Below are 23,851 nucleotides of genomic sequence, written 5' to 3'. Positions count from 1 at the left end.
TCCATATACCTTTATATCCAAGATGGTATTTGACAACAGCGCTGTCTCAAGAATTTCTGCACGAAGTACAGATAATTGTTACTCAAAGAATATGACCTCTGGGAACTGTTGAACCCTATGTCTTGTTTTTTACTGGTAAAGTGTTTGAAGTGGATGATAAATGTATAGCTTAACATTATGCCATTTTATGTTTCCAAATTTAGGCAGGCTTGTCATAGCAGAAGTAAAATTTCTCTTCTGTGTACTAAACAAGGTAAGAGAATTAGTGGTGTAGCTATGGAATATGAACTTAATTTAACTGGATTGGCTCAGGGGAAAAAACAGAAACTTGCACTTAACAGCAAAGATCCACGTTTGGCACTGGGTTTGGCGGTGAATCCCACATTGTCTTTCCGGTTCCTTGATAGACTGTGGGCGTCGCCCTGCTGCCCGAATGAACAAGAGGATCCTTGGGGGTCGGACAAGTCGCCCTGGAAGGTGGCCATGGCAGTGTTCCCTGCAGAGTGAACCCAGTGGACATATTTGTGGCTGTGTCCTCATTGCCAGGAAGTGGGTCCTGACGGTCGCCCACTGCTTCGAGGGGTAAGCGGCACTTTGTCCTTTGATTTTGCCTGGATTTGATCATTTTGTCCCTTGGGCATTCTTAGAGACATTTGTCATTTTTGAAGCCACTTCAATGCAAAAGCCATAGTTGATCTACTTCCTTTATCTGCTTAAGTTTTTCTGTTCTTGATGCTGTCATCCTATGTATGTGCTAATCACTTTATTGGATTATGATTTTTTTCCTGAAGAGGAGGGAAGAGGACTTTGAGAAGCAGAGTTAAAGATCGCACTGTATGGGGCGCCTGGGTGGCTCAGCGGTTAAGCCTCTGCCTTCGGCTCAGGTCATGATCCCAGGGTCTGGGATCAAGCCCCATATTGGGCTCTCTGCTCAGCAGGGAGCCTGCTTCCCCTTCTCTCTCTGCCTGCTGCTCTGCCTACTTGTGATCTCTGTCTCTGTCAAATAAATAAAATCTTTAAAAAAAAAAAAAATACCACTGTATGTGTATTAGGGTTTTCCAGAAAATGTGAGACCAGTAAGAGAGAAAGGGTGAATGGGGGGTGCTGGTGAGTCCAAATCTAATGGTGTCAGTCCACATCCTGGAGACTTGGAGAGTTGCAGTTGGGGCCCAAAGGCCATCTGCTGGCAGAATTTCTTCTTGCTCAGGAGTGGTTAGTCTCTCTCTCTTCAGGTCTCCCATATATGGGATGAGGAGAACCATATTGTGGAGGTTAATCTTATTTATTCAAAATCCACCAGTTTAAATGTTCATCTAGCTCAAAAAACAACTTCACAGAAGCATCTAGAATAATGTGTGACCAAATATTTGGGCGCCATGATACAGCCACATTGGCATATAAAATAAATTTTTACAATATGCCTAAAGGGAGCAGAAAAATAAGACAAAGGGCAAACCTACCTTATATTGACAACCATCACTGTAGAAGGTCCTCTCCCATTCCTGCCATCTGTTGTACTTTTGGAACAACAACAACAAAAACCAAACCAAACAATTGCAATAAAAAAAAAAAAAAATCTCAAACATTTAGTATGTTCCCACAAGAATCTGGGGGTCAGACATTTGGACACGACACAGCTGGTGCAGCTTGTCTGTGATCAGCAATGTCTGGGGCCTCAGCTGGAAGATTCTAAGGCTGAAGACGGGAACCATTGCAAGTCAGGTGGTCAGTGCTGCCTGTTGACTAGGGCCTTAGTACACGATGGCGGTTGGCATCCCCCAGAACCAGCTTCTCCAAAAGGGAGACCTGGCCTCCAGAGACACACATGGTGCCTCTCCCATGTGGCTGGTCAAAGCCTTCACAAGCCTCACCCAGATCTAAAGCAAAGAAAGTAAAAAATCTCCTCTCAATAGGAGGAGGATTTGAGGGCAGGTTGTTTTTTTTTTTGTTTTTTGTTTTTAAATTTTATTTTAAATTTATTTATTAATTTTTAATTTTAAAGAAATAATTTAAATTTTAAATAAATTTAAATTTATTATTATTATAAAGATTTTATTTATTTATTTGACAGACAGAGATCACAAGTAGGCAGAGAGGCAGGCAGGGGGAGAGGAGGAAGCAGGCTCCTCACTAAGCAGAGAGCCCGATTCAGGGCTCCATCCCAGGACCCTGGGATCATGACCTGAGCCCAAGGCAGAGGCTTAACCCAGTGAGCCACCCAGGCACCCCCAAGAGGGCAGATTTTAAAAACTATCATGCTGGGGTGCCTGGGTGGCTTAGTGGGTTAAAGCCTCTGCCTTCAGCTCAGGTCATGATCTCAGGGTCCTGGGATCAAGCCCTGCTTCGGGCTCTCTGCTCAGCAGGGAGCCTGCTTCCCCCTCTCCCTCTGCCTGCCTCTTTGCCTACTTGTGATCTCTCTGTCAAATAAATAAATAAAATCTTAAAATAATAAAAATCATGCCACTTTTTTTCCTATTTTTTAAAAAAAATTTTTACTTTATTTCAAAGGAAAATTAAATATTAAATAATAGCAAAAATTCAAAACAAAATAACTCATAATTCTGTCACCTAACTAAATTGATTGTTTTCATTTGATCAGGGTAATTTCTAGGAAAAAATGCAATTTCTTTTTTTTCCCCTATTTTGTTTTTCTTAGCTTTGCTACTTATTGTGCCACCATGGATCAATTCATAACTTCTCTGGGCCACAGTTTCTTCACCTGGGACACGAGGGAAATAACAGTTCTTACCTCACAGGGTCGGTGCTCGCAGTTGAAATAGTCTTGTACAAAGCCTTGAGAAGCTTGTCTGACATTGATCACTGAGCTCTCACTAAAGGTCAGCTTTTCTTTTAAAAAACTGCTACCAAAAACATGCATTATACCTTTTCTCTTTGCATTATGGCATGAGTAATTTTGCGTTTTGCTGACAGTTCTTAAGTTATGTTCAGTTAGCCAACATATATGAAAAATGCATCGTTAGTTTTTGATGTAGTACTCAACGATTTATTAGTTGTGTGTTAACACCCAGAGCTCATCACAACACATGCTAGCGATATTTTTATCTTCTTCCCTACTCTCTCTTACTTTCTCATCATCCTCACAGTAACCCCTGTTACAACCTAGCCAATGTCCCTTGATAGCCAAGCACACATGCACTCCGTACAGGGTCCCACTGCTTGCTTTTACAATTTGGAATCACAGTCTGTGCTTTTGTTTGTTGCTTTTATCATACAACAATATATCATGGACCTCCCTCTGAGTCAGTGGGTGTAGCTCGAGCTCATTCTTTTTCAAAACTAAATGATAGTCCGTTATCTAGATTTACCATAACTTTTTCTATTATTCCCTAGGCAATGTACATTCAGGTTAGTTCCAGCTTGCTACCATCTCAACAATACTATAATACATCTTCTCAAACAAAACTACTCACCCACTGGTCCTCTTGTTTCCACAGACTAGAGTCCCAGAATCTATTCTTAGCTCTACATGGGGGTTCCAGAGATGAATACACCTTTCTTTCCTTGGAGTGCTAACCTAGTAAGGAGGCAGACGTTTTAAAAAAATAAAATAAAATGTGATAAGGGATTATAAAATGAAAATGTGCATATCTAGTCGACTGCTCCTCTAAGGAAAATAAAATATTAAAAAATCAAACCAGAAGCCCCTCTTAAGGATTTTTAATGTGTAAGATCCAAAATGATTGGAAGAGTCTATATAGTATGTTGGGAAATACATGACAATGTTATTGCTTTGGAAGGGGCCAGATGTTTCCAGATGTCTTGTCCAGTTTTGATTTATTTCCTTGTGATAAGCAGAAATGATACTAAAAAGAGTACATGCATCAAAACACGATGACTTAAATAAATCCAACAGTTCTTTAAAAGGAACAATTCTGTTTACCTGCTAGTTAAGCCAGGTTCTTAGGCCTCTTGTGTCATTTCCATATGTGGTATCCAAGCTTCCTCTTTGCCTGACAGCTCTGTAAAGTTCACAAGAGACCTTGCAGTAGAGAAGAAATATGTATTTACAGTTAAGGGAGATGGATATTATATCAAAGGTCTTGGTGAAACTTTATGAAACGCTAAACAGAACTGTTGAGAGGGACCTGGCCTGTCGAGAAAAAGCTAGAAATTGCCCAACTTCAAAAAAGCCTTTGCTTGAGTGTGTACTAATAACAGATTCCATTTTACAATCCTGTCCAGTGGCCTGCAGACTTCGAGAACTTCTCATTGTAAGCCTGATTCTCTGCTGGAACCTTCAGCCGCTGCAATTAATGGGATTCAGTTCATAGTGTGATTGCATACTTCGGCAAGGCCCAGCGTGACCGTCTTTAGGTCTTCTCAAGCCTGTCTTTTAATTATATTGGTTTTAAAAAAAAAAAAAGGACAAGTTTGTTTTGCTGTCTTATGGAGTATTTAAAAATCCCAAGTGAGAATTAAAAATGTATGAAATACTAAGTTGATCAGACCAAGTCCCATAATGCCCTAATCATAAAACTTCCAACACTTCTGAGGAAGACAGACTGACTTTCAGGGGTAATTTAACAAGCAATTTTCGGTCTTCTTCTGCCTCTGAAAGTCTCAAGTCTGAACTTCCGAGGCTGGTCCACAAGTAGTCATTGTCAGGAGTGTCTAATTTCTCTTCAGGAAACACACATGAAAAATGATCACCTCACTACAGGACCATAACCCTTAACCCCGCCATGTCACCCACGCTGTGATTTCTCCCAACCAGCTCTTGTCTCCAACAGGACAGCAGCTGCTGGTCTGCATGTGTGCCCCAATGATTTCAGTCCCCCAGTCTCCTCCTTGTGCTCTTTCTCTTCCCAGTTAACCTTGTGCACCAAGCTTATCACGTCCGTCCTATTGCTGAGAACTACAAGGTCTTTGTCCCTGGATCTGTCTGCCATACTGGGCAGATCTCCGAAAAAGAGTGAATGTGAATACCACATTTTCAGGTCTTAATACTCTTGCCTTTCAGAGCTGAGGGAGAACATCACCCAAGAGGGCAGATCAGCACATCCCTGACTTTCAACATCAGTTAGACCCTTAATATTACTCAATCATCTTTCTTCCTCCTTCTGGAAGCTCCCTCACTCATTCTCCACAATACAAAATCACTGCTCTTGCCAGCTCTCCTGGTCTAACAGTCTGTTAGTGCACTCAGAAAAGGAAGTGAGAGGCTTGGTCTGATTTCTATTAAAAATTAAATCACATTGTATCCTTGTGTTCCTTTCTTTATTTCTAGGTGTTTATGATCTGTGCTGATAATTCACAGTTTGTTTTTACTTTCCATCAACTTAAGCCATTTGATCCATTCCCATCAGTAATAGTGTCCACTAAAGCAGATATTCTACATTTGGGTTCCATACCTCCCTGGGGTGCTCTTTTCCAGAAGCACTGAAAAGTAAGCAAGTGTGGTTTTAAAAAGTCCTTATTAGTATGGTGTAAGAGGATGCTCGAGTTTCTTCTCTGTATATAGCTGTCCAATTTTCCCAGCACCTTTTAATGAAGAGACTGTCTTTTTTCCGCTGGATATTTTTTCCTGCTTGTCAAAGATTAGTTGACCATAGAGTTGAGGGTCCATGTCTGGGCTCTCTACTCTGTTCCCTGGTCTATGTGTCTGTTTTTGTGCCAATACCATGCTATCTTGGTGATCACAGCTTTGTAATATAGCTTGAAATCCGGCAACATGATGCCCCTGCTTTGTTTTTCTTTTTCAGCATTTCCTTGGCAATTCGGGGTCTTTTCTGGTTCCATAGAAATTTAGGATTCTTTGTTCCAGCAATGTGAAAAATCCTTTGGTATTTTGATCGGGATGGCATTGAAAGTATAGATGGCTCTGGGCAGCATAGGCGTTTTAATGATGTTTATTCTTCTGATCTATGAGCTTGAAATGTTCTTTCATCTTTTTGTGTCTTCTTCAATTTATTTCATGAGTATTCTGTAGTTCCAAGAGTATAGATCCTTTACCTCTTTGGTTAGGTTTATTCCAAGGTATCTTATGGTTTTGGTGCTATTTGTAAATGGAATCAATTCTCTAATTTCTCTTTGTATAGTTACATTTTTAACGTATAAGAAAGCAACTGATTTCTGTGCATTGATTTTGTATCCTACCACATTACTGAATTGCTGTATGAGTTCTAGTAATTTGGGGGGTGGAGTCTTTTGGGTCTTCCTACCTAAAGTATCATGTCATCTGCGAAGAGAGAGAGTTTGGCTTCTTCTTTGCCAGTTTGAATACCTTTTATTTCTTTTTGTTGTCTGATTGCTGTTCCTAGGACTTCCAGTACTATGTTGAATAATAGTGGCGAGAGTAGGCATCCTTGTCATGTTCTTGATCTTAAGGGAAAGGCTCTCAGCTTTTCCCCATTGAGAATGAGATTCACTGTGGGCTTTTCATACATGGTTTTTATGAAATTGAGGAATGTTCCCTCTATCTCGACACTCTGAAGAATTTTAATCAGGAAAGGATGCTATAATTTGTCAAATGCTTTTTCTGTATCAGTTGAGAGGACCATGTGGTTCTTGTCTCTTCTCTTATTTATGTGTTCTGTCACATTGATTGATTTGCAAATGTTAAACTATCCTTGCATCCCAGGGATAAATCCCACCTGGTCGTGATGGATAAGCCTGTCACCCAGCAATTGCACTACTGGGTGTTTACCCCAAAGATACAGATGTAGTGAAAAGAAGGGCCATATGCACCCCAGTGTTCATAGCAGCAATGTCCACAATAGCCAAACTGTGGAAGGAGCTGAGATGCCCTTCAACAGATGAATGGATAAAGAAGATGTGCTCCATATTTACAACAGAATATTACTTAGCCATCCAGAAAGATGAATAGCCAACATTTGCATCAACATGGATGGGACTGGAGGAGACTTCGCTGAGTGAAATAAGTCAAACAGAGTAAGAACAAGTATTATATGGTTTCACTTGTTGTGGAATATAAGGAATAGCATGGAGGACATTAGGTAAAGAAAGGGGGAAATGAAGAGGGGGAAATTAGAGGGGGAGACGAGCCATGAGAGACTATGGACTCCAGGAATCGTATTGCAGTTTTCAGAGGGGAGGGGAAAGTGGGGAGTTGGGTGAGCCTGGTGATGGGTATTAAGGAGAGCACATGTTGCATGGAGCACTGGGTGTTTCATGCAAACAATGAATCATGGAACACTACATCAAAAACTAATGATGTGCTGTATGGTGACTAACAAAACATAATAAAAAATTATATTAAAAAAAAAAGGTCCTTGGTGACAATGACCTGACTCTATGCTCACCACTGTGCTGCCTCCTATGGAGAAATTCTCTCTCATCCTCCTCTCTCCAGTGGAAAATATCTGGGTTTAGGATGTGGCTGGAAGTTGGCTTAAAATATGTGCCAAACCTCATAGTTTTTTTGGGGGGGGGTCACAGAAACTGGAAGTTTCTCAAATGAGCATCTAATAATATGGGACACTTCCAATGTACCTCCATAGTAAAGTCTCTTTTCTACCGTAAGAGACAACTTCCTGACATCTCTCACCCTCTCACCCTCCATTGGTCTCACATCATACTTCATGGAGAAAACAGACACCATCATACATTTCCCTTTGTCTTACCCTTAACCCCAACACATTACCTGTAAATACAGCCACATCCCCTTCTTTCCCTTGAATTAATGTAGAAGATGTGTTTTTTTCTCTTTAAGACAATCGTATCCGCCTTCATCTTTTTAAAAACTTTATTTTTAAAATCATCATTTCCGGGGCACCTGGGTGGCTCAGTGGGTTAAGCCGCTGCCTTCGGCTCAGGTCATGATCTCAGGGTCCTGGGATCGAGTCCCGCATCAGGCTCTCTGCTCAGCAGGGAGCCTGCTTCCTCCTCTCTCTCTCTCTCTCTGCCTGCCTCTCTGCCTACTTGTGATCTCTCTCTGTCAAATAAATAAATAAAATCTTAAAAAAAAAATCATCATTTCCATTTTGCATCAATTATTCCCTTATTGCTGGATCATTCTCTTCAACAAACTTGCCTTGATATCACTAACTTGAGTCGCCTTCTCTTGATTTTCCATCTGTCCTCAACTATTGCTCATTCTGCCTGGAATTCACAGTAAAACTCCCAGCAGACTTTTGTAGAGTCACTGTCTCCTTTTCCACTTCCCATATTCTCCTCAGCCCACTCTGGTTGAGCTCTCACCAAGGTCATCACAGATATGTCCCAGATACAGCAAAGTCTTTGATGACTTCATCTTGTCGTATCCAGTGGTGACTTTTCAGTTTCCAACTTATTGGAACCCTCTGTAGTATTTCATCATCACATCTGTCTTGAAATACTTTCTTCACTTTAATTTTAGAATATCAAAAATATTCCTGTTTTCCTCTTATTTCACCAACCTACCTATTTCTTTCTCTTTTCCCATCTCTTCCTTTTTTAGGCCACTGAATGCTTTAATGCTCCAGAGCTATTATGGACTGCAGGCTTTGTTTCCCTTCCAAATGCACATGTTGAAACTCTAACCTCCAACAGAATGGAATTAGAAGGTGAGGCCCTTGAGAGGTAATTAAATCATGATGGTGGAAACGCCAAAATGGGGATAATGTCCTAACATAGAAAGAAGAGTACTTGCTACCTTTTTCTGCCATATGAGGTTACAAAAAGAAGATTTTTATCTATAAACTAGGAAGAATATCTTCACCAGAACCTAACCATGCTATTACCCTGATATCCAGCCCCCAGAACTAGGAGAAATAAATGTATCTTATTTATGGCACTCACTCTATGGTAATCTGTTATAGCATCCCGAGCTAAGACAAGGACCCAATTCTTGGCTTTCTTATCTGTCTGCAGTCATCTCAAAATATGGTTTCAAATACATGTACATATTTGAACAAATATGAATATCAAGTATTGATATGAATATCATTATGAATACAATATTTGAATATAAATATGAATATCATACATTTATTCATGGCTTCCAAACTTATATCTTCAGCCCGGCCCAGAATTTTCCCAACCAGCACCCCTACCCTCAGACTTTAAACATGTGTACATAACTAGATGAGATAAGATGTCCATTTGAGTGTGCAATAAACATCCTACTTTAATGGCCAAAACAAAACTTGATTTCTTACCTCGCTTACTGATCAAATAATTGTGTGCCTCAGAATCTTTCCCCATCTCAGTAAAAATCATCATTATCCATTGGTTTGTCAAAACTAGGAATCATCCTTAATTCCTCTCACATTTACTCTAGTAATAATTTCTGTAGGATATTCTTTCAAATTCTCTCTAACCCAAGCACCTTTCACCATCTTCATGCTATAATCCTGTTCTAAGCCATCATCATACCAGGGCTCACTATTATACTCATTTCCTAAGGCTGTCATAACAAAATACCATAAACTAGGTGGCTTGAACAACAGAATTTTATTATCTTACAGTTCTGGAAGCTAGAAGTCCAAGATCTAGGTATGCTTAAAACCCTTCCCATTACAACAAGAATAAAATCTCATCATGGCCTTTCAAGATCTATTCCTACCTCTTGGACAACATCTCCCCCTATTCTCCCATAGTTCATGGGCTGCGGACATCAAGCCTTTCTTGTGTGTCTGAAATTTTCCAAGCTCATTTCTACCTCAGGATGTTTGAACTTGCTGCTTTTGCAGGTAGAGTCACAAAACAACCTCCTCCTGGTCATTAAAGTCTCTAAGTATGACTTTGTTAAAGACCTTCCCTAACTATTTGGCTACAGTGAAATCAACCCCCTCAGTCATCCATCATATAACCCTATTTTGTCACTTCTAAGTGCTCCAAAATATCTTATTTCTTTATATATTCTTTAGTGCAGTAGAATGAAATCTCTATGAGGGCACAAATTGTCTGTCTTCCTGACCCTTGTGTTTTCATTTTTTTCAGCATGGCCTATAGCAGCCACTCATAAATATTTGTTAACTGCCTAACAAGCCCCTTCTAGATATTTCTTAGTAATAATATGTGCAGCTCTTTCAGTAGTTAGGACTATTATTTGTCTGGAACTAGAAATGTCAATTCATCTACTGAAGGTCAACAATGTCTCACTGAGTCCTCCCAAATCTTAGACCACACATCAGTTCAGCATTGTCACATATTAAGCACCTGTATGTTTTATCAAATGGAAGATGAGTCTTCGGCATATTGTCTGGAGAACATCCTCTTTGAATGGAGAAATTGGAAGCAAAGGAAGCTTGAGACAGTTCTGTATGTCTTAGCTCTTTATTAATATTATTTGCTACAGACAGAAATTTTCCCATTTACTTGTTCTTGCATATTGTTTCACAGAGAAGCCATTTTTATGTTTCCTACTTTTCTCCTTTTTAAACAAGCCCCTGCTCAGTCTATGACTAAGACTTTCCAGTAATTGTTACACTTTCATGTCTCTCTTCTGTGGTAGAGTTTGCAGTTGCAAAGCTCTGGGATCCTGATGCAGGCACATTCCCTTTAGCTGATTCTTCATTTTCTTATCGCAGTCACTTGTGATGGCCGCATCAGAATCTGGCATTTTATTTCTCTCCTCTCTCTTGATCTGTACTTGCTCTAAGAGTCCCTGGATACAGTATCATGTCTGCCTTTATTTTTCCTCCAAACATTCTGAAATCTGATTCTTGAATTTCTAGGATATGTATCTGACTACCCTCTTCTCTTGCTTTGTTGGACCCTGGATAACAGGATAGTTCACCTTCTGTAATTTCACCGCTGGTGACTAATTCCCCAAAATGCCCAGGAGATATGTTCAGGAAATAGAAGATCTCTTCCTGCTGTCTGCCATCCTGTCACCCGCCATTGAGCCCACCATGTAATACCCTTCTCCGTGGCCAGTACCTGATTCCTATGTAGATGCCTGTGGACCTTCCTTTTTGTTCCAGAGAAGTTTAGTAGAAAAGGTGTGGTCTAGGGGTTTAAAGGACCAGCATTCTGGTCTGTTACCATCCTTGACTACCTTTGTGACTTTAGATGAGTCTTTCATCTGCTATGAGTCACTGCTTTCTCTTCTCTGAAAAGGAATAAGAATTCCTGTTACATCTCACAGTTGGCAAGATCACTTGAAATAATGCGTATAGACATACTAGGAAAGCTATGAAATAGAACTCATACTACTATAAATCTAGGCTGCTGGTTTATTTTGCTTATTGTATTGCCTTTTTTTTTTTTGAGGGGGGGCAACATTTAAAACTGCAGATACCTTAAAAAGGATCCAGAACTCTGGCTTCCCTTGAACACTGAAAAGGTCAGGTCCTACCTGGTTTTCCAACATGACAGCAATAAGCCGGAACAGGGAAGTGGATGACCCTCCAGATGGGTAGAGCCAGTGACTTGACTCTCTGCTATGACTCCTGCCCAGTCCCCCCACATACTCAGTCTGTGATCACCCCATTCTAAAGTCTGTTCCCTGGATGTGTCGAAGAGAATGCCTTTACAAATACCAAGGGCAGAGCACAGAGACTCATGTGGCATTAATATTGCCCTAAATTCTCTTTCCCCTTTTTGCTTCCACCAAGACAGGGCTGTCTCTGACTATATTCCTGACTCATTCTTTCCGGCATATGTTTAATACGCTCATATACCATTGATACACAGTTCCCTCACTCACATCCCCATTTCTTTTTTATTTTTTTAAGATTTTATTTATTTATTTGACACAGAGAGAGAGAGATCACAAGTAAGCAGAAAGAGAGGGGGAAGCTGGCTCCCGGCCAAGCAGAGGCCCAATGCAGGACTCGATCCCAAGACTCTGAGATCATGACCTGAGCTGAAGGCAGAGGCTCAACCCACTGAGCCACCCAGGCGCCCCTCATATCCCCATTTCTAACAACAGGTTGTGGATTTCCTGGTTTCTACCAGACTTGAGGAAAAAAAAAATTAAAGAAACTTTAATTTTTTTAATTTTTAAATTTTTGTATCACACTGAAAAAGTGGAAAAAACAATATCCTTACTGTTTATAAAAACTATGTAAATTTCCTATGTACTCTTTGGTGTGTTTGTTTTTGGTAATGTTAATGCCAGAAGGATAGTAGGTTGTGTAGCAATAAACTACTAGGTACAAGTTATAACATTTAGCAGTTTTATTTCTCACTATTAGAATTAGATTAAGCACAATATAGTAATTAAGTCTGAAATTTGTTACTTCATCTTGTTACAAATAATTTGCAGTATTCAACTATTTGAAATACTGCTCGTTATTTGAGCAAATGGATGAATATTTGTTAGAAGCAAAATTTAGTAGCTCTGAATCAAGGTCAAGAAGCTATTAAATACGCAGAAATTTGACAGAAATTGTTGCTTGATTTCAGATGCCTTAAATAATAGAATCTCAAGTGAATATTGAATTGCTCAAATGGCCATGCACTCACTTCTGTAGACAATAAAATGGAAGGGAATACAATACAATACAATACAATACAATACAATACAATACAATACAATACCAAGGGAAGAAGGGAAGGAAGGGAGGAAGGAGAAGTGAGGAAAAGGAGGAAGGAGGGAGAGAAAGAGAAAGAATGGAGGGACAGAGAGAAAAGAGGGGATTGAGGAAAAGGAAGGAAGGAAGAAAGGAAAAAATAGAGGGGGATAGGAAGGAAGGAAGGAAAGATGGAAAGAAAGAAAGGAAGGAAGGAAAGAAAAGAAAAGAAAAGAAAAGAAAGACATGCTCTTTCAGTGATGGCTTTATTTAATGAAAATAATTCTGTAGTATCATCTTACAATGCTCATGAGATTGCGCTTCCTGCATTTTACTATGATTGTTTCTTTGATTGTTCATCTTCATTCAAGTTTGTGTCGATGGGATCCTGTCTTTCTTGCTTGTTGTAACCCTTGCCCAATATTTGGCATGAAGGAGTTGCTATAAATATACAGCTTTCTACATGTCTATATCTAATACCTGTATCACAAAGAATGACATCAATTCCTATTTGTATAGTGCTAGAATTATTATTTTTCACAATGGCAAAAGGATAGAACGTGTGGGCCGTGTAGAGCAGTCCTTCAGTAGTGTACTCCAAGAATCCAGCAGTGCCATAAACAGGTTGAGTGCCGACCTTGGTCACGTCTTTCCTTACCCTTCTGAGAGGGTAATCTTTGCCATGCATGAGAACACAATGAAGAAAAGCATGCCAAGGAAAGGAGGAACGTGGGTGAGTTTTAATATGAGACTTAAAAGTCTGGATTCCCAGGCCCCAGCCCCAAACTTGCAATTGATATGGGGTGATGCCCAGAAAATCGGTGTTTAAAAGCTTCAGCCTGGGTTGAAAAACAACTGGTTAGTGGGTCAAATCAACCTACTTTAGTTGGACAAGATAAGGTCCCAAGTGGGGACAGAGGTGGCATGGCTCACTTACCCTACCCCTGAGGAGGGAGTATCCGCTAGGAAAGCCCCCTTAGCACTGCAGTCCTCTCCACGTCCATTCCTTTGCTCCTGGCCCACTCTGCTTGTCCAGAGTGGACTGGGACTGGGAATGGAAGAGAGGGTAGAGGGACTGATGAAGAGTAGACCTTGCCTATGTGGCCGGATTTGGCCCCTAGTACATGTTTTGAAACAACATGCATTGGGCTGTCCTTAAACAAACACTTGTTGAGAAGCCACTGCATGTTAGTCCCTAGGCTCTGTGAATACAGCGGTGAACAAGACCAACCAACTCCCTGGTCTCACGGAGCTTACATTCTGGGTGCAAGGCAGAGAACAAACAGCTGTGCCAATGTCATTGATATCAGTGAGATGGAAATTAAAGCAAGGTCAAGAGTAGAGAGTGATGGGGGTGGAATGGAAATTAAAGCAAGGTCAAGAGTAGAGAGTGATGGGGGTGGAATAAAGCCTAGACTGGGTGGCCAAGGAGGGCGGCAGGGAAGAGGTGGTGTTGGAGCTGAGACCTCAGCGAAGAGAAGGAGTTAAGGTCAGAACCATATGGAAACAGAGAGAACAGAAAGGGGAGAGCCTCTGGGTTGGGGGTGTCCTCAGCGTATCCAAAAAGAGAAAGTCCTTGGGGTTGGAATGGAGCGGGTCATCTTAGAGGCCATGAGGAGTATATCTCAAGCGTGACTCAAAGTCCCTGGAGAATTATGAGCAGGAAATGGACTCAATCTAATTTTGTTTTTAAAAGGGTTACTCTGCTGCCATGAGGAAAATGGGCCAGTGTGCTAAGAGTAGAAGAAAGGCCACCACCTGGGAGGCCATTGCAGTCATCCAAGTCCATGACAGTGGTTTGTATTAAGATAGATTGCGGAGGAAGGAGAAATAGCAAGATTCTGGGTATATTTGAAAGTGGAGTGGTGAAGACTTGCTGATGAACATGGTGTTGGGATAAGAGAAAGAGATGATTCAGCTCTGCCACATGGTTATAAATACTAAATATCTGTAAGATGAATTCTGAATGCTTGGAACATAGTCAAATACATGAGAAGCACTGAAAATTCTTAGCTCCTATTAAACATACGAGCGAGTGTGTCAAATGGATAATTGTGTATTTAAGTTTGTAGCTCAGTGGGGAGGGTGGAGATGCACGTTTGGGAGTTTCCAGGATTTGGTGGCATTTAAAAACCACTGGACTCCATGAGATCTTAAAGGGGATAATTAGATTCCATAATCTCATCAAGGAATAAGAAGATGGACAGAAGAGCCCTGGGACATGTGGACATAGACTTGAGAGCAGAGGAGAAGAGGAGACAGGAGGAAAAAATGAAAGGAGGGACACCTGGGTGGCTCAGTTGGTTAAGTGTCTGCCTTCAGCTCAGGTCATGATCCCAGGGTCCTGGGATGGAGTCCCAGGTCTCCCTGCTCAGTGGGGAGTCTATTTCTCCCTCTGCCTGCCACTCCCCCAGCTTGTGTGTGCACACTCTCTCTGACAAATAAACGAATAAAATCTTCAAAAATATATAAAAAGAAAGAAGAGTAAAAAGTCAAGGCTAAGACATCCCTCCAAGAAGGAGCAAGTACCTCAGAGAAATGGCAAGTTTTCAAGGGAACCTTCTGAAAATTTCAAGCCAAATGCTTAAAAAGGTGACCCGCGACTTCCAGTGGTCAGTCTCAGAGCATTGGTTTTGAACTCTCGCTGGGATTATTCTAGTCAGTGCATCTAAAAACACTTCACTCAGTTAACTTTTAGGACTCTCCATGTGCCAGAATTTCCTCTCTCTTCTTCGTGTCTTTTTATTATTTTTCCCACTCAGTGAAGCAAGCAACACTCCCCCCACCACGCCTGCCTTTCAAACTGAAACAAGTTTTATTTTCCAGAATCCCCCCATTCTAGAAGCACGAGTTTTGCTTTCCACGAGAATGCTTGTTTACAAATTGCTCAGAGCCTTATAGAAAGGCCTCTAATAAATACACACGTTGGGTGTGGAAAGAGCCATTATTTACATAAATAAGGTATTTTCAAAATCACATGTAAATTTCAAAATTTAAATTTGAGTTCAAGATGCCCATAGCTCTTGAATTCAATCTTTCAGGCGAGAGAACGCTGCCGTCTGGAAAGTGGTGTTTGGCATCAACAATCTGGACCACCCGTCGACGTTCATGCAGACACGCCTGGTGAAGACCATCGTCCTGCACCCTCGCTATAGCCGAGCTGTGGTGGACTATGACATCAGCATCGTGGAGCTAAGCGAAGACGTCAATGAAACCAGCTACGTCCGGCCGGTCTGCTTGCCCAGCTCAGAGCAGGCCTTGGAACCCGATACGTACTGCTACATCACAGGCTGGGGGCACATGGGCAACAAAAGTAAGTCAGGAGCCTCGGCAGTGCTTGCCTCTCCCTTTACACCCCAAGGCCACTGTGCCACCTCCCAGGCTTTGGCAACAAGTTCCGGTTTCCACTTCTAGAAGTGGAGCCACAAATGGCAAATGGGAGAGGGCAGTACTTCGTGGTACTTAGACCTGCCACACTCAGAGGCAGCCTCACAAATCCTTCTCCACGCCTCAGATTTTCTCCTCAGGGAGCCATGACCCACGCTGTTGGTCCTCCTGGCTTGAGACCGTCTTACCAGTGATTCCCACCCCGCAGGCAGAGTCCCTCGGTGGCTCTCTCGAGTGGCTAGGCTATTCCAGCCCCCTGTCAAGCTGCACACCTGGTCCCATTTCCTGCTCTGTGTTATGATTTGATCTTGTCAACATCTATAATACAGCCTGAAAGTCCGTCCAGAAAGAAAACTGACTTGCTATTTGCCTATTTAAATTGATTAAATTTGGCTCCCTGGTGATTTAAACATAAAACCTAAAAACATGAAAGAATTTGTACTGTTTACTCCCAGCCCCCGTAATGGACCCCCTCATTTTGTTTGACCTATTAAAAGTGTAGAATAAGACTATAGAATAAATAAGTGTAATAATAATTGTAATAATAAGTTATTATTAATTAACATTATTAATAAAGTATAATAATAAGTGTAACAATAGTAATAAAGTATAGAATAAGACTGTAATCAATGAGATAGCTTCTTTAACAGCAAGTGCTGGCCGCTCCGACTTTCTCGAGTAACACCACGGCTCTCGGGAATGGTGAGGGACGTTGGTGTCCCACTATCTACCTTTGCAAATGCCAATCTGAAGCACAAATTTTTTGTTCCTTAAAATTTAGTCAGATAAGTTTTGGTAAGTTGAGTTTCTTTTCTACATAATCAATTGACAACAAAGAAAAAGCCGAGAAACAGGTGAGTCAGTGACTTCCGAAGCGCTCCCATGGAAGACCTTCGAAGGCAGACCTCACCATTCCTGTAGACCTCGGTGTTTCAAAGCTATAATTAGTAATGTGGTGTGATATAACAGCAGAATATACTCTATATCACCCTTCCTTGTATTGTTTCTATAATATCTGCATCAGACTCAGAACAGTCATGTAGCATCATACATACCACACATACGGTGCAGCGTGAAGGGTGGGGGTCCGAATTCAGTGAGAAAGGTCCCAATCGACCCTGAATTCCTAGCTTACCATAAAGTGGAAAAAAATAATAGCAACGGTCTAATTCACAGAATTATTGTAACGATTTAAGACCGTTGGCCCAGAAAACGCTGAGTGCACGTCCAGACCTACCACTAGTACCCAATAAATGTTAGTGACAGTTCCTATTACCATTCTTTTGACAACTCTCCAAAACTGTTTCCATCATATTGATTTTCCAGACGTGCTCCTTTCTTCCCATAAGATACTCTGTATATAATATAGACTGCTTCACCATCACTATCTAAAAGGGGAATGATGTGTATAATTTGTAGGTCTCAACAACAAAAGATTATGCTTCAGGAAACCCATCATTATTCCGTGATAACTTAGAAAACAGAATTTGTGTGTTCCCTTTGCTGATAGCAAGGGATGGCTTTGTTCCTTTCAACATCTTTCTATCATCCCTTCAAGAATTACAGCTTCTGGGACACCTGGGTGGCTCAGTGGGTTAAAGCCTCTGCCTTTGGCTCAGGTCGTGATCTCAGGGTTCTGGGATTAAGCCCCGCATCGGGCTCTCTGCTCAGTGAGGAGTCTGTTTCCCTCTATCTCTTTGCCTGCCTCTCTGCCTACTTGTGATCTCTCTGTCAAATAAATAAATAAAATCTTAGGGGAAAAAAAAAAGAATTACAGGTTCTTACCACTGGTAATGGCCATGGTAACATGGTGAGACACAGTCTTTAAACCTAAGATAGAGTTCACCTTCCCCTGTTAGACCCGATGGGCAAGCTGGGCTAACCCCCCATCTGGGGCAGGACCCTGGCTTGATTTTTTTCTTTTCATCATGTAGCTGTTGTTCTTGTTGAAGCATATTTTAAGAGGGGAAAAGCAGGAGCCACGTTACCTAACCAAGGTATTGATGCCGTCTGTGCCTCAGTTTCTCATTAATAAAATAAAGGTGTTTGACTAGATGACCACTGTCAACACTTCTCACTGAAAATTCTGATGCCAAACAAGCCTTGTCTTTGGAATGGCATTTTAAGTAAATATGGTTCTCTGGGTATACAGAGGTAATCATTTCCTGTACGGCTTAGCCTCAGTTTTGAGTCAGATTGCCCTCTTAGATCTTTCGTTTCTTTTTCTTTTTTAAAACCCCAGTGCCTTTTAAGCTGCAAGAGGGAGAGGTCCGCATCATCTCCCTGGAGCAGTGCCAGTCCTACTTCGACATGAAGACCATCACCGCGCGGATGATATGCGCCGGCTATGAGTCTGGTACCGTGGACTCGTGCATGGTAAATTGCTCTGCGCGTCGCGAGGACAGTCAGTTCTGCGGTCGCGTCAGTGGGGGCCCTAGAAACTCATTATTATTCACATGCCACCCTTCGGGAATAGTTTTCAGAGACTGCTTATTACCTGAGGTTTAATTATTCACAGTCTGTGCTCGCTCCGGTGCCCGAGCGACCCCCTCCCTGCCTCCGTGCCCTTTGCTCCGGTTGCCTTCGGCTCTCTTGCCTGCCGCCTGGGACCAGCATCCCATCAGGGGGATGGCAGTAAAGCCCACACACACATCCCAGCTTCCAGGATGTGTGACAGAATGATCTTTGTCTCTGGAGTCGATCGCACTGGTGTTGCCTGGACCTGCCTCTGATGGCCAGCATGTCCTGAGCAATCACCGCACAGGACCTTTCAACACCCAGGGTTTCCGGTCACAGTGGTTTGCTGAGCGTGCTACCTTCCAAAGCAGGGAGGCGTTTTAATTTTTACCCAATAAATGCTCATTGACTATTGGACTGGCTCCCAGGGGAGAATAAAAAGGTACAAGTGCTCAAAGAAGCTTACTTTTTTTTCCCCATTTTTTAATCTTAATTCCAGTGTACTTAAATACAATGTGATGCTAGTTTCAGGGGTACAGCAGAGTGATTCCACACTTCCATGGGTCACCCTGTGCTCGTCATGGCATGTGCGCTTCTTAGTCCCCATCTCGGATCACACCCATCCCCCACCCACCTCCCCTGCGAGAACCAGCGGTTTGTTCTCTACCACTGTGAGTCTGTTTCTTGGCTTGTCTCTCTTTTTCTCCTCTATGTTCATCTGTTTGTTTCTTAGATTTCACATATGAGTGAAGTCATACAGTATTTGTCTTTCTCTGACTTTGCTTAGCATACTGCCCTCTAACCCCGTCCATATCATTGCACATGGCAAGACTGCATTCTTTCTATGACCGAATATTCCATTGTATAAACGTACCACATCTTCTTTATCCATTCTCTCAGTGGAATGGATAGTCGGGCTGTTTCCACAGTTTTGCTCTTGTAAATAATGCTGCGGTAAACCCAGGGGTGCACCTGTCCCTTTGAAGGAGTGTTTTTGTATTCTTTGGGTAAATGTCCACTAGTGCGATTACCAGATCATAGCGTGGTTCTATTTTTAACTTTTTGAAGAACTGCCATACTGCTTTCCACAGTGGATGTACCAGTTCGCATTCCCACCAACAGGGCAAGAGGGCAGCTTTGTCTCCACATCCTCACTAATACTTGCTTGAGTTTTTGATGTTGGCTACTCTGACAGGTGGAAGGTGGTATCCTGGTGTAGTTTTAATTTGCATTTTCCTGATGATGAGTGATGTTGAACATCTTTTTTGTGTGTCTGTGGGCCATCTGGGTATCTTCTTTGGAGAAACATCTGTTCATGTCTTTTGCCCATTTGTTGATTGGATTATTTGTTTTCAGGGTGTTGAATTGTAGAAGTTCCTTATCAATTTTAGAAACTAACCCTTTATCAGAATGTCATTTAAAAATACCTTCTCCCATTCCATAGGCTTTTAGTTTTGTTGATGATTTCCTTCACTGTGCAGAAGCTTTTGATTTGATGTAGTCCCAATAGTTTATTTTTGCTTTTATTTCCTTTGCCTCAGGAGACATCTCTAGAAAATATTGCTATGGCCGATATCAGAGAGACTACTGCCTGTTCTCTCTCATAGGACATTTTATGGTTTCAGGTATCATTTTTAGGACTTTAAAATTTTTTAGTTTATTTTTGTGTATGATATAAAAAGGTGGTCCGGTTTCATTCTTTAGTGTATAGCTGATTAGTTTTCCCAGCACTGTTGAAGGGACTTTTTCCCATTGGATATTCTTTCCTGCTTTGTCAAAAAGTAATGAACCATATAATTATGGGTTCATTTCTGGGTTTTCTTTTTTTTTTTTTTTTTTTTTTTTAAGATTTTAAAGGTTTTTATTTATTTATTTGACAGACAGAGATCACAAGTAGGCAGAGAGGCAGGCAGAGAGAGAGAGGAGGAAGCAGGCTTCCCGCTAAGCAGAGAGCCCAATGCAGGGCTCCATCCTAGAACCCTGGGATCATGACCTGAGCTAAAGGCAGAGGCTTTAAACCACTGAGCCACCCAGGTGCCCCTTGGGTTTTCTGTTCTGTTCCATTGATTTTTGTGTCTATTTTTGTATCAGTATCATACTGTTTTGATTACTACAGTGTTGCAATATAATTTGAAGACTGAAATTCTGATACCTCTTGGCTGTTTGGGGTCTTTGTGGTTCCATATAAATTTTAGGATTGTTTGTTCGAGTTCTGTGAAAAATGCTATTGGTATTTTGATAGGGATTGCATTAAATGCATAGGCTGCTTTGATAGCATAGACATTTTAACAATATTTGTTCTTCCAATCCATGAGCAGGAATGTCTTTCCATTTCTTTGTGTCATCTCCGAATTCCTTCATCAGTGTTTTATAGTTTTCAGAGTACAAGTCTTTCATCACTTTGGTGAAAAAACAATTCCTGTAAATGGACTTTTTTTTCTTAATTTCTTTTTCTGCTTTAAAGAAGCTTATACAGAGTGGGGAAGGCAGTTATTATATGCCCCGGCTAGGAAACACTTTAGTTATTACACTGTTGTGGGGTAGATCAGATCGTCCCTCGTATTTTTGAATTGAAGAAGAGTTTGACAATGTTATTACTGCTAACACAATAAAAGAACACTTTTGGTAGCCTGTTTTAGAATGGGCAAATCAGAGGACCGGAAATGGCCCAGTGGTGATTCCTTCGTTGTCATGGCAAACAGGGAGGCCAGCAGATCGCTTCGCGTTTCACCAAGGTCACAGTCTCTTCTGCCTCCTGGCCATGAATCAGTTGAGGTGGGCTGCCTTCAGGCAAGAGGCCCAGGTTTGATTTCCCAAGCCAAACACACCAAAAAAACACAAACAAACAAACAAACAAAAACAAAAAAGAAAAAAAGAAAGTGTTTGGGAAGGCAGCATGATATGGGGCTTAGGACATAGGATTTGCAGCCTGAAACTTTTGGCTTGAATCCCATCTCTGCCTGTAAGAACAACTTGACCTGGAGAACTTATCTAACCTCTCTAGCATCACAAGCTGGGGCTGATTCTAATTTTCGGGGTGTTTTGAGGATTACCTGATCACCTACATCATGCCGGCGAAAGCCCATCTTTCACTTCCACACGTGTGATGTCTGACACGCTCACTCAGTGAACAGTAGCTGTATAATTCGCACTGATCAGTTAGTGCTTGTCGTGTTCCAGTGCTAAGAACCCATTTAAGTCTTATCAGCCGTTCCTGTGGCAGTGTTACTGTTTTTGCTGTTTTAGAAATCAAGAAAACAAGGGAGCTGAGGGGTTAAGTCATTTTCCCCATCTTGGCCGGCATGAAGGTGGTAGAGTGAGGCTATGAGCTCAGAAAGTCTGGCTTCAGAGTCCAAGTGCTCGACTGCCACACTCTCCTGGAACAATGATCCGTGTGCGTACATTTCTCCCTGTCCCCAGGAAGGTTTGGAGTTGTGCCCCAGACTGCTGCCTCTTCATCTCTAGTCAATTGCTAAAGGGAAGAGAGGAGACTCTTTGAAAGAGAATTGAAGTCCAAGCACAGGCAGGCTCATGTCATGTCCAGTAGGAGCTAGGTCCAGCCAGCCTCGGCAGTCGTAGGAATTCAACGCTGCGGCGGTCTTCAGTGCATACCAGCTAGTCTCCAGTACATCCCCACGGAGAAAACAAAACAAGTCCTCCAAAGCTCCTTTTGACCAGGTCCGGAGCAAGATTATTCACAGAACCTTCATTATCTTCCTCCCTGGCATCCATAGGACACTCTGGAAGCTGTGGACCCTTCTGTTAAGGTCTAGAAATCATGGGGTTCAATACTGAAGCCAAGCCTAAACTTTGGCCCAAAGCCCAATATTGCGAAAAGGGGACGGAAAAAGAGTGAAATGTGCCCTTTCCTGTATTCTTCCTTGCATTCAAATTGCTCCTTCCTCCCCCTTTTCACCTGAAAAATGTCTTTGGGTCTCATGAGGCCTTGCTCAAAACCCACACCTTGGGAAGCTACTTTTCGCTCCCCTCCAGCAGGCCGTAATCCCTCATTCCTCTGACGACTCCTTCGTGTACTGGCCCTTGGACCTGGCTTTCAAGTAGAGTTATGCGTCTTACCCAAGCAGACTTTTGGCCACTCAGAGACAAAAAAATCCTGTCTCCTTCATCTTCATAAATCCTACACAGACTCTGGCAAAGAGTAAATGCCAAGCAATTATTTGGCTTAAATCTTAATCTGGAAGTATAGAGATGTACACGTCCTGTTTTATTTTGTTTTGTTTTGAAGTGCTAATTACATTTATTTTTATTGACAGTGTCTCTCAGTATATGGAATTCCCCAGTCACCGTGTGCCCCTTTCCCATTCTCCTCTCTGAAGAGCCTTTTTTTTTTTTTTTTTTTTTTTGAAGAGCCTCTCTTTTGAGAGGCAACATAGGTCCCATTTGAATCACTCTCTGGCATAATAAACAGCTCAACGTCAGTCAGCCTCTTAGCAGTCCTTTTGTAGGAGGGAAGGTGAAAAATCGTGCAATAGGTCTAATAAAATGTTTTTAGTAAATTTTGCTTTAAAAAACTCAACTAGGCTTTCAGGCACTCATTTAACCCCTTGTGAGGACCATCATTATTTAGGCTTACGGCGTTGGTCAGCCATACACGTAAAGACGGCTGTTTCCACAGAGGCACGCAGCACAGTCAAACATCTTATTTTGCTCGAATAGCGGTGGTATCTGCTCACACGTCTGAGAGGAGAGCCCAGTAGTTACAGAGTCAGAGTCACGGTCATGGACCGCGTGGGTCTAATTCGAACCCTGCCCACAAACAGGGTACACACCTGTGCCGCAGTCTCATCACACGGATATTGTAATAATTCTTAGCAACTCACAGGGATCTCCTGAGCAGTAAATGAGCAAATCCAAGGGAAAGTGTTTAGAGGAGCATCGGTTAACCCAATCAGCATTTTTCTCCAACATGACCAGGGGGACAAGACCAGCTATGGACTTCCAAGTTTGACATCCTTCCAGGGCAGGAGTCTGTGTCAATCCCCACCATGAATTCATATACTTACTTCTTTATTTTCTAGGCTATCGATCCCTCTCTTTTGAGGCCATGCAGAACACACCTAATCTCTGATCTTTTCAGATGTAGCCAATATTCGTGCTTAGAAAGCTGAAGGGTCTCACTGCTAATCCTATGTGGGTGAAAGAACAGTCCGCCTAAAGTGTCAAGAATGAAAATCTCCGTGCACATGAGATAGAACAGAGGCGACAAAGAGAATACTTCGCTGTACATAATCCGATGTGCTCTTTAACACTCACGTGCACTAACTGAAAAAAAAAAATCCTAAGAACTATTAAGAAACAGCAAGTTGCCAGTGTCTTTCACTAAATGCACTCATTCACAAAACAAGAATCTTGAAAACAAACTTATTCTGGAATATTTTTCTAGTACTATTGTGCGGAGAAAAGAAAATCTTTGATTTGAATGTTCCATTTTGGGTACTTGCAACATTTATAAAGTGGCGGGCGCAGTTAGAAGAATGAGATCAATTAGGAGAGAATTTTTTCTGATACACTAAATTTAAAGAAAAATTATGACCTATTTTGACAAGCACAGGAAATGGCTGAGA

General features: G+C 41.7%; 1 protein-coding gene across 3 annotated transcripts in view; it reads left to right on the top strand.

The window, feature by feature from the left end:
* The window catches only part of CORIN (corin, serine peptidase), a 246,751-nt gene that overhangs the window by 221,645 nt on the left and 1,255 nt on the right, over nt 1–23,851 (top strand). For 2 of the 3 annotated variants that reach the window (XM_045079705.1, XM_045079704.1), the window contains exons 18-21: nt 204–253; nt 408–582; nt 15,464–15,735; nt 18,052–18,185. In XM_045079705.1, the coding sequence (XP_044935640.1) occupies nt 204–253; nt 408–582; nt 15,464–15,735; nt 18,052–18,185 (631 nt within the window). The remainder of the gene's footprint in view (nt 1–203; nt 254–407; nt 583–15,463; nt 15,736–18,051; nt 18,186–23,851) is intronic. The other variant, XM_045079706.1, reaches the window with a different exon arrangement.

Source organism: Mustela putorius, unplaced genomic scaffold (genome assembly GCF_011764305.1).
Source record: "Mustela putorius furo isolate JIRA1106 unplaced genomic scaffold, ASM1176430v1.1 tig00000430_pilon_pilon_pilon, whole genome shotgun sequence".
Classification (NCBI taxonomy): Eukaryota; Metazoa; Chordata; class Mammalia; order Carnivora; family Mustelidae; genus Mustela; species Mustela putorius.
Note: the sequence above shows the minus strand (reverse complement) of the source record. Positions and strands in the feature narration are given on the sequence as shown.